Source organism: Schistocerca nitens, chromosome 2, assembly GCF_023898315.1.
Source record: "Schistocerca nitens isolate TAMUIC-IGC-003100 chromosome 2, iqSchNite1.1, whole genome shotgun sequence".
Lineage (NCBI taxonomy): Eukaryota > Metazoa > Arthropoda > Insecta > Orthoptera > Acrididae > Schistocerca > Schistocerca nitens.
Genome location: NC_064615.1, coordinates 341,797,279 through 341,813,865, shown reverse-complemented (window position 1 = coordinate 341,813,865; position 16,587 = coordinate 341,797,279). Strand labels below are relative to the sequence as shown.

The window sequence follows — 16,587 nt, the reverse complement described above, 5'->3', positions numbered from 1 at the left end:
CTGAAATAGTACAGAATGGAGGCAGGTATGCGTTTATTGAACTGCAGATTCGTTTGCTCAGACCAATTACTCATTAACATGGAACACGTTAATGAGTGGCTGTCTACTAACGCGCTAAGATTTCGACAGAAAAATCGGTCAATTCCCGTTTTTACAAATCGATTGTTGCTCCCATTGACGGTCACGACACATGTGGAAAGTATACTTTCGAGATAAAACCTCACGCTCGATTCATAGGAACGATATTTAATTCACAGTTAAGACGGAAGCCTCACATTCGAACTACTATTACTGAGTGTGAATAAGGTTTAAATATAATTCACTCACTCACCTGTGTGTGGTGGGGAACGCATCAGAGTACTTTACTCACCACGTACCAAGGGAGTATTCTACTTCTCTGGTCTATGACTGACTACTTTATCACAATCTCCCTAAGTTCTACCTCACCAAATTCGATTCTCTTCAATAGAGAGCCATCGTACGTGTCTTGGAGCCAAGCGTTCATCGCCCACAAACGTCATTTTAGTGAGTAAGGGAAATGCCCTGGAGCATTAGAAGTCAGATAAATTTTACATTCAAGGCACGGTCTTTAAAAGTAGTGACTGCATTTATCGATTAAGAACTGCCTCAAACAGAAAAAATAAGGTTCCGGACATCTGCACCAGCATCGTCACTTGGTCTCCTATCATTTCTGTGCAATGTTCTTCGATTTTGCTTTATTTGAATATGAACTTGGCACATTCAGCTGCTAGATTCCAGTCTATTAATACGATACGGCAGGGTGGAAAAGTGGTAATGTCAACTTCATATGTAATCTTCTCGTTAAAGCTCACTGGCGTGGTTTTCTCTGTATATGCATCAATGGATACAAAATTCCACAACAAGATGGTACTGGATATGGTTTCTACACTCTCAGATCCATCTCAGTAAAGCCCTAACACTGCCAGAAAGCGCTTCTATTTTTCCGGCTGACGCAGCGATGTTTTTGGAAGCACTCATATTTCTAACTTCATCTTTCTTTTTAAAGATATTACTCGTGTCTGACTTCCAGAGTGTCCTAAGAAATATTCGGCACCGGCGGTAGAATATAACTACGAACTGATGTATGTGTTACAGAAATATTTTCGCTGTAAACGGACTGGACAGACATTCCCACACTGGCATTCACTGTAATGAGGCAGTCGACGTATTAACGAAGCAAGCTGCATCTACTGGCACTGCGCTTTATTTGAAATTACCGTATACGTGCTACATACGTGAGGTCAAGAGCTACGATCAACGTCACTGGTAACAGATATGGAACCTGTCCCACCAACCAACAGGTGTTTATTATAAGATCTTACAACCATAAAATCCTACAAACTGTGGTTTACGACGACACATTTGGACCAATCAACGGTTTCCACCACCATTCTATTCCGCCTGTACCATGTTTCTTTTCCTCAACATTTACACAGAATCAACTTACGATTCTCGTGCATGAGAGTGTGGTTCTGAGTTGTATGCTATTGTAAACTCGGTGTTGTTTACGTGTCTCAATTTTGACCGTGAATGATCGGAATTTTTGAAGACTATTTTGGGTACGTGTTGCCTCCTTCCTCATTCATCTTCTTCTCTTTTGTTTCCTGAAAACATTCGCCTTTACAAAGTGACTGTTAATTTCGTTTGGAGTCTAAGAAAAACTTTATAGTAGATTTTATTGTTTGCATATTTTCATGTTTGTGTTTTGCTTACGATTAAGTTTTAGATTTTGTGTGAATTGATAAATCAAAAATATCTACTTTAGTTCACATTCTATTTGATAAAAATTTATTGTGTACAAAATTGCGAAAGCTTGAGATTTTATATGTCTGAACACACACATCAAAAAAAGTTTTCATTCACCTCGGTTCCGAGAGATCCGGAACCTGTGCATCAAACTGGAATAGAGATCAACATAAACATCATTTTCTCCTTTTTTATTGCTCATGAAAACCACACATTGCATGTTGTACCACCATCCAGCGAGACCTGCAGAGGTGGTGGTCCAGATTGCTGTACACACCGCTTCTCTAATACCCAGTAGCACGTCCTCTTGCATTGATGCATGCCTGTATTCGTCGTGGCATACTATCCACAAGTTCATCAAGGCAGTGTTGGTCCAGATTGTCCCACTACTCAACGGCGATTCGGCGTAGATCCCTCAGAGTGGTTGGTGGGTAACACCGTCCTTCAATCTACCAAAGACCTTCAGAAGTGGTGGTCCAGATTTCTGTACACACCGCTTCTCTAATACTCAGTAGCACATCTTCTTGCATTGATGCATGCCTTTATTCGTCGTGGCATACTATCCACAAGTTCATCAAGGCGGTGTTGGTCCAGATTGTCCCACTACTGAACGGCGATTCGCCGTAGATCCCTCAGAATGGTTGGTGGGTAACACCGTCCTTCAATCTACCCCAGGCTAGTTCGATAGGGTTCTTGTCTGGAGAACATGCTGGCCACTCTAGTTGTTATCCTGAAGGAAGTAATTCACAAAATGTGCACGATGGGGGCGCGAATGTCGTCCATGAAGACGAATGCCTTGCCAATATGCTGCCGATATGGTTGCACTATCGGTCGGAGGATGGTATTTACGTATCGTACAGCCATTACGGCGCCTTCCATGACCACCAGCGGCGTACGTCGGCCCCACATAATGTCACCCCAAAACAGCAGAGAACCTCCACCTTGCTGCACTCGCTGGACAATGTGTCTAAGGCGTTCAGCCTGACCAGGTTGCCTCCAAACACGTCTACGACGATTGTCTGCTTGAATGCATATGCGACACTCATCGGTGAAGAGAACGTGGTGCCAATCCTGAGCGATCCATTCAATATGTTATTGGGCCCATCTGTACAGCGCTGCATGTTGTCGTGGATGCGAAGATGGATCTCGCCATGGACGACGGGAGTGAAGTTGCGCATCATGCAGCCTACTGCGCACTGTTTGAGTCGTAACACGATGTCCTGTGGCTGCACGAAAAGCATTATTCAACGTGGGAGCGTTGCTGTCAGGGTTCCTCCGAACCATAATCCGTAGGTAGCGGTCATCCACTGCAGTAGTAGCCTGAGCGAGGCATGTCATCGACATTTCCTGTCTTTCTCTGTATCTCCTTGTAATGGTCCGCCTGGTCGTTGATATCTGCTAATTGCTGTAATCGCACTATTTCACTCCCATTTACGGAGCTTGTTAGCACTTGATGTTAGGTTGGCGCCATTAAAATGCATTGTAGTAATCGCTGCTGCTTGCTGGATCGCTGCTGTGTCTCGATGCTGATGCTGGCTCTAAATCTGGTTGTCTAGGGTTAAAAACATGAGGTCCCGTGTTTTTCATGTGCTTTTGATGATAAAGAACGAGCGAAACCAACACATATGTAAACATCAAATATTTATTACTTTGGTGGCCATATAAATTCCACTGTCCACCAAAGACCATCACACAACACAAAGTAGTACTTCCTTTACATGTTCTTTGCATTGTTTTTCCATCCCAAACAATAACACAGAAACACACTTCACCAAAGTGACATTCCGACTGCCCCCGACTGCTTGTATTTATAACATTGTCAAAGAACTACTAAAAAGAGATATAGTTTATAAGTCACATGTACATCTGTTATCATAATTTGTGCAGAAAAGTTATTAATTTGCATCGAGTGACATAATTTAACATGTTATTAAAATGACAGACAGATTTGTTGACTTGACAGAATAATTCTTTGTTACAAAAAGGCAGTGTTTTAGAAGTTTGTCAATTGACTTCTCTAATTTGCATAAATAAGTAAGTAACATGAATTATTAAGAATTACATTGGTTTTCGTCTAAAATAGGATTGATTACGTGAATACTGAGTGAAAACGCTCTTAGTAAACAAATAGGTTTCACTGGGCGATTTTTATTTAAGGAGATCCAAAATACCTAAGTTGGCCACTATTTTTCATACATCATATTAATTATTTAAGATAAACTTAATGTTTTTACATGATGACATTTGCTGTATCAGTGATCAAGTGATATTAACTTTTGTGTGGGTCAGTTATTCAGTATAATTTAATGGGTTGACTGTTTATGGAGATATGCTGTGCAATCATTGTTAACATACACAATAACTTTACTATAATCATAAATACTCATTAAACTGGTTGAATTTGGAGGGTATCGCATACTTCGGTAAAGTAAAGCCTTTAATATGTTCAGTTACAATACCCCCCTCGGGTAATATCATTTACAGAATGTTAATGATATTAGCCGACTAGGACAAGTGTGTCAGTTACTATGCATAATATGTATGTATACAACGACCGTTACACCGTTTCAAAATGACTTTTTCCTGCAAATATTTTAGTTGTGTTGTTTCAACTGCACTTTGTGTTATGGCTCTCAGTATGACAGCATAATAAAAATATTTGGTAATATATGAAAGTAAAAAAAATTGTTAATCTTTGCTCCCAGTGAGCCACAATGGAAAATGATCAAAAACAGACACAAATGTATCACATGCGATTTTAAGATATATAAAAAATATATGTAAAGTATTTCAAAGTCAGCTCTCATTGAGTCACAGAATAATCAAGATAATAGAAGGAACATAAATATATTACATAGATGGACAGGTCAGATGTCCATAGGAAAATATTGCAACTTTCTGCTAGTTTTGAACCACATAAAGGAAATGAAAACGAACATAATTATAAGTATGGACATGATATATAAACACAAACACTCGAGAAGTCACATGTATGAATATAATATGCATTTAAAAAAAAGAAAATATTTAAAAAACTTGTCTCCCATTGAGACACATAGTCAAGATAGTACAAGAACATATTAATACCAAAATTGCACACTTAATTTGGTCACAACATAACACAAACATCAAACTTGGTAAACATCTGATTGGCTGTAGAAAATTGTACACAAATCTTATGCCTAAGAAAAGAATAGTAACAAAATGATGGGTCTTGTACAACAATTTTTACATTGTCTTTTATATTTGGTGCAAGTATGTCCCATATTCAACATTACACAAAGAAAGTAATAAATGTTTGTCACCTTCTTGCCCATTGCAAGTAAAGAGGATATCACAATATTTAATATTCAATAGTGACAATAAAAATATAAAAACATTGTCTCAGATATCTGGAACTTTTCCAGGGTCTGTAGTGGTAGTTGCTATTTGACACACCCAGTAAAAATCTTTGCTGGTAAAACACTTTACGGAAAATGGGTAAGTAACTGTATTCAAACAGGGAAATGTGCTTAATCATGTTTATATGGTTTCAATTCAGTGATGTTTCTTAATCCAAATAACCTTCTTGATCTGGGGAAGATAAGTCTATACGCATTAGGATGTGGGCTTTCTTTTATTTCAAATGGACCAATGTAAATATCAAAAAACTTTTTAAGTTCAGCTGACAATAATTTTGATTTCTCTTGTGTCTTGACGAGTACAAGGTCCCCTGGTTTGAACTGCGTAGCTTTTCCTTTGGCTGCATGTCGCCTTTTTCTCAATTCCCCTTGTTTTTTCATGGTTTCCCGTACACAGTCTTCTCTTTCTTGGGGTGACATAATTTTGCAAGGTGGATACTCTATGTTTTCAGTGAAGAAACTAGCGGGGTATTGGTTGTACATTATTTCGTGTGGGGAAAATCCAGTGGAAGAGTGCTGTAAGCTGTTCATTATTTCTTCAAAACTATTTATGTACTCTAACTAATTAGTGTGGTTCTGGCTACAGTAGGTTCTGCACAGTCTTCCAATTTCTCTCATGTATCTCTCAGCCGGGTTGCTTGACGGGTGGTAAGCAGATATTAAAATGTGTTTAATTCCCGTGTCTTCAATAAACGTTTTCCAGTAGTTAGAGGTGAACTGAGACCCATTGTCTGAAAGTATTGCCTTTGGTTTTCCCACAGTGTTGAAATAATTACTTGTAATTTTTGAAACTATCTGTTTGCTGGTAGCTTTCCTTAAGGGATAAAGCTTTATAAATTTGGAGAAGATGTCTACCAAGACATAAATATAACTGTAACCCCCCCTTGTCTTGGGTAATGGTCCGTAGATGTCAGTTGCAACGAGATCGAGTTTATTTGTGGGTAATATGTTCTGCATTATTCCCCTGGTTGTTTGGTTAGTCACTTTTACCCTCTGACATCTGTCACATGTTGATAACTTTTTCTTTACTATTCTGCTAATGTTGTAAAAATAAATGTTCTCCTGTATTTTCTGAATACACTTAGTGGTGCCACAGTGGCCAAAGCTTTCATGTACATAAGTAATGAGCGTATCTATTTGTTGCTCAGGCCAACATAGTTTCCAATAGTCTAAATCGGGTTTAGGTCTTCTGAATAGTATCCCCTTGTGTACTTTATAGTATGCTTCTACCTTTTCTCCCCCAGTTTTTCCTATGCAACTTTTGACTAGTTTCCAGTTTTCATCGTGGTTCTGAAACCTCCTAATGTCGTTACAGATTTTTTGTATTTCCTTTTCCTCTTTAATGCCCTTTAGATACATAATTTTGAAAATTCTCTCATCCTCCCCACTACTTCCCTCCAAATCACTTCCCAAAGGTAGTCTTGATAAAGCGTCTGCTACCACATTTTGTTTTCCCTGAATGTACCTCACTTCGTAATCAAACTGCTGGAGAAACATGGCCCATCTGGTGAGTCTGTTATGGTATAACCTGCACTCTTGGAGATAGCTTAATGCTTTGTGGTCTGTCTGTACTATTACTTTATGTCCCAAGAGGTAATTTCTAAATTTTGTAAAACCCCAATGTATAGCTAGTAATTCCTTTTCTGTCACTGTGTAGTGTTTTTCATGTTTTTGAAGAATTCTGCTGGCAAATGCGATTGTTCGGTGTTCCATTTTTCCATTTACTTCCTTTTCTTGAAATAAATGTACTCCTAACCCTGCATCGCTGCTGTCAGTAGCTAGCCAGAAAGGGCTTGACATGTCTGGTCTATGTAGAAGTTGGCTGTTACATAGTTGCGATTTGATTTTGTTAAAAGCATCTTCACATTCTGGTGTCCAATCCCACACTACATTTTTCTTAAGTAAGTTGTACAAACAAACTGCATTTAATGCTTGATTACTGATGAATTTTCTGTAAAATCCTGTGAAGCCGAAAAATGATTTGAGTTGTTTCTTGTTTCTAGGTGTTGGAAAATTTTCTATGGCTTTTATTTTGTCTTTATCTGGCAAAATCCCTTGTTCTGTAATGATGTGTCCCAAAAATTTTAACTCCTCTAGCCCAAATTTACATTTTTCTAATTTTAATGTCATTCCTCCCTTTCTGAGTTTCATAAATACCTCCCTTAATAGTTCAAGGTGTTCTTCCCAAGTTTTCCCAGTGATTAAAATGTCATCTACATAAATGGTTAATTTTGAACTAGTCTCATGAGCAAGTACAAAATCTAATGCTCTGATGAATTCCGCAACTGATACATTGAGACCAAATGGTATGACTGTATACTGATAACATTTACCATTATATAAAAAGGCTGTGTATTTTCTCGAATCAGGACTAAGTTCAACTTGATGAAAACCAGCGGTGAGATCTAGGCTTGTCATATGTTTGACACACTCAAATTTACCTAACAGCTCATCTATACTTTCTGGGTGGTCGTTCTCTCTGATGAGATACTTGTTCAGATGTCTGGAGTCTAATACAATCCTAACGCTATTGTCTCCCTTTTTTACAATGACCAACGGGTTGTTGTAGGCACTGCAACTTCTTTCTATAACTTCCCAATTTTCCATTTTTTGTATTTCTTTTTCCACAGCGTCTCTTTTTGCAAATGGTATTCCATATGGTTTTATAAAGAAAGGCTCATGCGGTTTTAACTGTAATTTACATTGATAATATTTCACTCTACCAGGTCTATCATCAAACACATCTTGGAATTCCCATAATAACTCTTTTAATTTTTCCTTCTGTGTAATATTTAGGCTTTCAGCTTCCCCCAGTTTTTTCTCTACTAACTTCTCAAACTCTTGACCCTCTGCATCTTCCTCTAACTTCTCATCCAGGTAATAAACATCCTCATTTTCATGATACACTGATTGAATGTGGTTACAGCTGTCACCACAGTTTAAAATTAACAAATTCACTACACAGCTTTGTTGTGTAACAGGTTCTATAATACACATTTGTTTTGCTGTAAAATTAAACTCTGCATTCACCTTTAATATCCAATCCATACCTAAAATGAAATTTTCATTCAGGTCATCTACTACTAAGCATCCATGTTCAAAATTTAAGTTATCAATTTTAAAAGTAAGTAACACTTGTTTCTTAACTACCTTGCTGGCTCTGCCTGTAGCTCCTTTCACTTTTAATCCAACAACTAGCATCTCGGGAAAATGTTGAGAATTTCTGAGCTTACCTCTAAGTCTAGAAGTGATGGCAGAAACAGGACTTCCTGTGTCTACTAACACTCTCCCTTCCCACTTGTCAATGTTTACTTTAACATATAGACAACCTAGCTCAACATCTTTGTCTATTTCAGTATTTTCAAACAATAGATCATTTTCAATTTCTTTAGTCCCTAAGTCTAATGTCTCTTTCCTACACTTAGACACATCCCTCTCTGTTTGCAAAGCATTGACATTTAAACATAAACCTTTGTTTTCATCTGTTCCTCTTAACACTGTGTTGTCACTTAACAAACTACTGTTTTCACCCCATTTTTTATAAAGTCCACTACGGATTCTTGTCCACCATGTAGGATACAAGGTTGCACTTACCTTTGCTAATTCTTTCCAAAAGGCATCTTTGTTTATACAGTTTCCATAGTTGTTCCACAAAACTTCTAAAAACTTTTCCCCTTTTTCTCGAAAACACACATTTACATTCCATCCCTTTATATTTTCTTTAATATTATTATTATTGCCATTCTCATAGATTAGTGTTTCATAGTTCCCAATAGGCACTAGCTTGTCCTCAGATACACATTCCCTAGTCTGCATTTCACTTAAATTAACCTCATTATTACCCATGTTTGTCACATCACTTACCTTTACCACATAATCACTTTTCAATTCTACAAATACTTTTATTTCTTCCTCCACACTCTCATCAGTAACATCACTTGATTTAGGATCATTATTTAAATGTCCCTCTATTACTTCTTCCTCCTCCTCCACAACAACCCCATCTTCAGTTTCCCCCCTATGTATCTGAATCTCAGCAATTGAGTCTTTGGCTCCATTAAACACATCGTCATCCCCCTTCTTATCAAATAAACCCCCCAAAATAGATACTACTTGTGGTGTGTCTGACTTGTTATTCACACCAGTATCTTTTTCAGCCCAACTATGGAACTCTGCAATACCTTCAACTTCTGCACTTTCACTAACTGCCTGTGCTTGAACACAGTTTTTATTAACTGTATCACTTTTACTCATAGTATCCCAAAACCTTTTATTAAATTCTAATTTATTCATTCTAACAACTTCAGTATTTTCATGGTATTTACTCTTTACATTGTATCCTCTCCTTTTCTAGTTTCGGTTATGTGTTGTCCTGTCATAATATTGTCTAGCCCCAAAACTACAGACATCTAGTGGGACTGTCCACCGTTTCCCAGCTGGTTCCCTCGGTCTGTCCATTTGTAGTTGTCGTTTTGTTCACTAGTTTCAACAAACCCCCTTCTATCTGGTTCTCTTCCCCAATACCTATTTCTATCATTCCTGTTATCTCTCCTCCATCCTCCCTCCTGTGTATTGTTTCTGAAATCATTTTCATATCTCCTATCTCCCCTATTTGGAGCATTATTTCCAGAATTTTCAAAGTCTCTCCTCCCATAATAATCTCTATTTACATTCCTGTTCCACCCCCCATACTGGTTGTTGCTAGAGCCAAAACTTTGGTTATTTTCTCTTTCCAAGGCCCTATCTAATCTATCTACAAATTTCAGGAACTCTTCCATTGAATCGTCTGGTCCATGGACCAATTCCCACTGCAGTCTCTCTGGTAATCTTCTTTTTAAAACATCAATTTGTGTCATAATATCAAAAGAGTTATTTAAATGAGCAAGTTTTTTCAACTGATCTCTGCAAAATTTTTGCATTCCCCCTACTTTCCCTCTATACACTGGTCCATTTAGAAATTCTGACTTTAATCTGGCTTGTATGGACTGTGACCAAAATTTACAAATAAATTTAGCTTCAAACTCTTCAAAAGTATTCCAAGAATCATTATTCTCATTTGCCCAGGATAGGGCCTTCCCTCCTAGAAACCGTTTTACTAACTTGATTTTTATGTTATCTGACATTCCTACAACAAACATATCCTTACATTGGTGAATAAAGTCAATAGGGTGCAGATTTTCACCAGAAAGCATTTCACTTGGATGTGCCCATACATTGTATTTTGATTGTAAAACATTTGTTTTGACATCAATGCATCTTCCAATTGTGTATATTTCGTGTGTATATTTTCTACTTTTGTATCTACTTTAGTGGTGTACAGGTTGTATTCTTGTTTGAGGTTTTCTGATGTTTTGTCTATTCTTTGATCTAATCTTTCAACTTCAGTATCTACTCTGTTGTAGATGACAGCAATGCTGTCTGTGTTCGGTTGTATGTTTTCATTTAAACTTTCAACTTTAACTTGAAATTCTTTTCTGAAGTGTATCAACTGTTCGCTAGTGTTCTTACTGAGGGTAGTTTTAATTTCCTCACACTTCTCATTGAGATGAGTACTTAATAGATCAAAATCCAAACTTAACTTATCCAGTCTATCTGTGTTTTCTTTAAGTTTCAAACTTACTTGTTCATTTGATTGTTTAAAATCTAAACGTACTTGTTCACTTGATTGTTTAAAATCCAAACTTAACTTATCCAGTCTATCTGTGTTTTCTTCACTTGATTGTTTAAGTTGCGAGCTTATTTGAGTTGTAAACTTTGCTAGCCACTCTGTTAAGTTTAATTGTTCACCATCCCCTGGTTCAATTTTTACATTTCCTACGATCTCATCCCTCTCAGGTAGAGACATGTTAACAATAAATTATTTTAAATGACAACAACAAAATACCTTGCTTTATGTAGCTATGCTATGATGTCATGATCGGTGTTCTTGTTGGCTTTCTTCACGTCTATTCGGTTTTATCGAAGCTGAAGTCTTGATTGATGAATTCCATTGACATAATCCAGACGTTAATCTTCCGAGCAGTGAGATGATAGTTTTTCGTAGTCGCACAAACACACTTTATTTATTTATTTTTAACATATTTTCACTGTTGACACACTGCACAAATAAACTTTTTTGGAATGCTAAGCACTTACGAAATTTATCGCTGCACTATTATCATCGATGCACTTAAAGATCCCGGACGAGCCCCCACTTTTGTAATGGTCCGCCTGGTCGTTGATATCTGCTAATTGCTGTAATCGCACTATTTCACTCCCATTTACGGAGCTTGTTAGCACTTGATGTTAGGTTGGCGCCATTAAAATGCATTGTAGTAATCGCTGCTGCTTGCTGGATCGCTGCTGTGTCTCGATGCTGATGCTGGCTCTAAATCTGGTTGTCTAGGGTTAAAAACATGAGGTCCCGTGTTTTTCATGTGCTTTTGATGATAAAGAACGAGCGAAACCAACACATATGTAAACATCAAATATTTATTACTTTGGTGGCCATATAAATTCCACTGTCCACCAAAGACCATCACACAACACAAAGTAGTACTTCCTTTACATGTTCTTTGCATTGTTTTTCCATCCCAAACAATAACACAGAAACACACTTCACCAAAGTGACATTCCGACTGCCCCCGACTGCTTGTATTTATAACATTGTCAAAGAACTACTAAAAAGAGATATAGTTTATAAGTCACATGTACATCTGTTATCATAATTTGTGCAGAAAAGTTATTAATTTGCATCGAGTGACATAATTTAACATGTTATTAAAATGACAGACAGATTTGTTGACTTGACAGAATAATTCTTTGTTACAAAAAGGCAGTGTTTTAGAAGTTTGTCAATTGACTTCTCTAATTTGCATAAATAAGTAAGTAACATGAATTATTAAGAATTACATCGGTTTTCGTCTAAAATAGGATTGATTACGTGAATACTGAGTGAAAACGCTCCTAGTGAACAAATACGTTTCACTGGGCGATTTTTATTTAAGGAGATCCAAAATACCTAAGTTGGCCACTATTTTTCGTACTTCATATTAATTATTTAAGATAAACTTAGTGTTTTTACATGATGACATTTGCTGTATCAGTGATCAAGTGATATTAACTTTTGTGTGGGTCAGTTATTCAGTATAATTTAATGGGTTGACTGTTTATGGAGACATGTTGTGCAATCATTGTTAACATACACAATAACTTTACTATAATCATAAATACTCATTAAACTGGTTGAATTTGGAGGGTATCGCATACTTCGGTAAAGTAATGCCTTTAATATGTTCCGTTACATCCTCCATATCCGACAAACACCGCTTTGGTTCACTCAGAGACGCCTGGACACTTCCTTTGCTGAGAGCCCTTCCTGGCACAAGGTAACAATGCGGACGCGATCGAACCGCGGTATTGACCGTCTAGTCGTGGTTGAACTGAAGACAACACGAGCTGTGTACCTCCTTGCTGGTGGAATGACAGGAACCGCTCGGCTGTCGGACCCCCTCCGTGTAATACACACTGCTCATGCATAGTTGTTTACATCTTTGGGCGGGTTTAGTGACATCTCTGAACAGTCAAAGGGACTGTGTCTGTGATACAGTATCCACAGTCAACGTCTATCTTCAGGAGTTCTGGGAATCGGGGTGCTGAAAAACTTTTTTTGATGTGTGTATTTATTTATTTATTCGCTATTGTCTCTTAGCCTGTTATCTAGGCACAAAAACAGATGAAATGTTGCACATGGATTGGCGTGAATATAGCATGTTATATTTTAACATAATTTTTAATTTGCTAGTATGAATAAGTAATATAGTCTTTAATGCAAAAAAATGTACACAAAATACCAACTTAAAAAGTTTTAAAAAGTGTAGATACTGCCTTTTGGCCATCTTGCACATAGATATATGTTCACCTGGAACCTATTACTATGCTGAATTCCAGCATTACCGGTAGAGGACGCCACGAACTTGTAAGTCAGTTTCAACCAGGTGTCTGGATACTTTTGATCACATAGTGTATGTTTTAGAGTGCTTTATTACCAAACACGTTCTTATGCTGGTCTGTAATGTCACGTCTGGTGGCACACTTGGGGACGAAGTAGTGTGGGATGCGGATTTCCCCATATTCACAAGTGTCTGTAGTACATTGACGTATTTTCAGTAAGCAGCTAGGATATGGACCATGTCCTGACATGTAATATATAGATCCCTGCCTCTCTGCGCAGTAGGCTGTTGTAGAGACATCTAGAGCTGTCTGTCTGGTTCAGTCTTTTGAACAGGGCAAGCCGCCATAAATTTACAAACGCTCCAGTGATATCAGTCATTATGCAGATAGCGTACTTGTCTTCTGAAGCGTTCATACTATATGTTGCGTGATTTATAGCATCCTCGGTGGATTTCCTTTTCCTGAAACTGTACTGCCGGGAGGGAGCGGGGTGTAAGGCTCAGGGGATTGGGGGGGGGGGGGAGGGGCTCATGTCTATTACCCCTGTCTGTGATCCCTCAGGCGATGACACAGGAGCTTTTACTGTCCTCTGGCATCGCTAAATATGCGTTAATGTGTCCTCTTTGTTCAATTAAGTATACAATATAACCATGTGTTTCAGAAGGCTAAAAAGAGTGCAAACTCAAGGGCCAAGTAAAATAAAAAAGCTACACGTTTTGTTGCAGGAAGTGGATCGTGGTAACCGAGTCCATCGCATATATGTCTGGGGAGCTTCACATAGAGTTCCGGTACCGACGAGAGTACGCCGACATGGCGGAATGCACACTGACGCGTGTGAGGCAAGCTGCCGCTCAGAAGGCGGGCTCCCATTATTCTAAGGTAAACCATGCCTGCCATAACCACTATTCAAACAAATGGCGCATAAGCAACGGCTATCAACACAACTTTGTGCAAGCTCATTTGTTTCAACTGGAGTATCGAGCATACGGGGTGTAGTAGTAGTAGTATGGTATTCTGCCTTACGGCAGGTCTTGTCATGGGTTAAGCCTCTTCCACTTTTGTCTGTCCATAGCCAGTTTGTTCATTTCTGAGTACTTGTCCCCCTTTATATTGTCCAGCATTTGATGTCTTCTTTTTCCTCTTCCCCTTTTTCCCTCTACCATTCCTTCTATTCCTTCCTCAAAAGATGTCCAATCCAGTTCCGTTTTCTCTTTCGGATCACTTTCAGCTTGTTTCTTTCTTCTCTAACTCTTCTTAATACTTCTTCATTCCTTATTCTGTCTTTCAATTTCACTTTTTCCATTCTTCTCCATATCAACATCACTAATCCCTCCAATCTTCTTTCATCTTCCTTCCTCAATGTCCAGGACTACGCACCATAAAGTGCAACGCTCCAGATGTAACATTTGGCAACTCTTTTCCTCAGATCTTTGTTTAGTGGTCCACAAAGTAACGTCTGTTTCCTCTTGAATCCTTCTTTTGCTATTGCAATTCTTTTCCTAATTTCTGTTGAGCAATACATATCATCCATTATTACACTTCTCAAGTAATTGAAGTTATTCACTTGCTCTATATCCTCTCCCCCTATATTCATACGGCATTTTCTCCCCTTTCCTCCAATTACCATGCTTTTCACTTTCTTCTTATTACTCTTCATTCCATATTCTTCTAATTTTGTGTTTAGATCATCTAACATTTGTTCCATCTCTCTTGCAGTCTTTGCCATCACACCAATGTCATCTGCAAATCTTACACACTCCACTCTCCGACCCCCTATACAAGCTCCTCTCCTTTCATCAAAACTTTCACTAATAATTTCCTCCAGATATATATTGAACAGTGTTGGTGATAAACAACAACAGCCCAATCACATCTCTAGTTCCCACTCCTCTCCTGAAACCAAATTGTTCATCTCTTATTACGCAATTCAGCTTTCCATACAGCCTTCTGTTGAGCGACCTCAGCAAGACTTTGGCTGCACGTGATGTCAGGCTCGCTGTTCTATGTTCCTCACAATTTTTGCTGTTTTTTTATGTTGGTATTAAGATACTTTCTGTAAAGTCCTTTGTCCATTTTCCTGTCATGTATACTTGATTACACAATTCAATCAACTCCCTTTTCCCTTCTTTCCCCAATGACTTTAACAGTTCCACAGGAGTTTCATCAATTCCCATTGCCTTTTCATTTTTCATCTCCTTCATAGATTCTTCAATCTCACTAGTTAGTATAACATTTCCTTTATCATCATCTGCAACTTTATCTTCTTCTTCATCTACCCCAATGTATTCTTCACTTGGTCGTCTGTCTACAGCGTAGCGATTCTATATATTCTTCCCATCTTCTCATTATTACTTGGTGTTCACTCATGATTTTACCGACTGATGCCTCTACTTCCTTTAGTCCATTGTTGTTTCTCTTTTCCCTGAATGTCAAATTCATTGTTTCTTTGTATATCAAATCATACTTTCCTTCTTTCTTTAATTTCTCTATCTTGTCACACTTTTCTGTCAGCCATTTCTCCTTTGCCTTTTCTGTCTCCCTTCTTAATTTATTATTTAACCTCCTGTAGTTGCGCTTCCCTTCTTCTGTGTTTACAGTTTTCCATTTCCTGGGATCATCCATCTTGGTTATCATATCTGGTGTTACCCATTCTTTCTCTACTTTTTCCTCTCCTTGACTCCAAGCGTTTCCTTAGCTGCCTTTTTGATCCCATTTTTGAAACGATCCCATCTTCTTTCTGTGAATTCTGCTTCCTGTCCTTGCATCATGATTTCACAATATGCATTCTCTAATTTTTCAAAATTGCCTTTGCCTTTCAGTTTCTCAAAGTTAATGTGCTCTCTCTTCTGTCCTTTCCAGGTTCTTTACAAATTTAACTAGAACGTCAGCTACTACTAATATATGATCTGAATAAATATCTGCCCCTGGATAGTTTTTGACACTCTTAAGGCAATTTTGGTATTTTTGTTGAATCATTATGTGATCAATTCGATATCTTTTGTTGTCAAATCGAGATATCCAAGTATACTGTCGTCTTTTGTGGTTATCAAATAGAGTATTTCTAACTACCATGAAATTTTCATTGCAGTAGTCCAACAATCTTAGCCCTCTCTCATTTCTTTCTCCCAGTCCAAATTTTCCCAGAGCTTTTCCTTCTGGTTCTTCACCAACCGCCGCATTCCAGTCACCCATTATAACAATAGATGCGTTTCTTTTCTCTCTCTCTGCTAAGTTTTCTACCGTCTCATAACATTCTTCTACCTGAATGAGATTTTCACTCTGCAGCGGAGTGTGCGCTGATATGAAACTTCCGGGCAGATTAAAACTGTGTGCCGACCGAGACTCGAACTTGGGACCTTTTGCCTTTCGCGGGCAAGTGTTCTAGAGCACTTGCCCGCGAAAGGAAAAAGGTCCCGAGTTCGAGTATCGGCCCGGCACACAATTTTAATCTGCCAGGAAATTTCATGCTTCTACCTCTTCATCCATG

At 38.2% G+C, this 16,587-nt stretch overlaps 1 protein-coding gene across 1 annotated transcript in view; it reads left to right on the top strand.

Annotated features, from left to right (window-relative positions):
* The window catches only part of LOC126235019 (galactoside alpha-(1,2)-fucosyltransferase 1-like), a 90,216-nt gene that overhangs the window by 33,593 nt on the left and 40,036 nt on the right, over positions 1-16,587 (top strand). Inside the window, exon 3 of the mRNA XM_049943754.1 lies at positions 13,826-13,979. Coding sequence (XP_049799711.1) covers positions 13,826-13,979 — 154 coding nt within the window. The remainder of the gene's footprint in view (positions 1-13,825; positions 13,980-16,587) is intronic.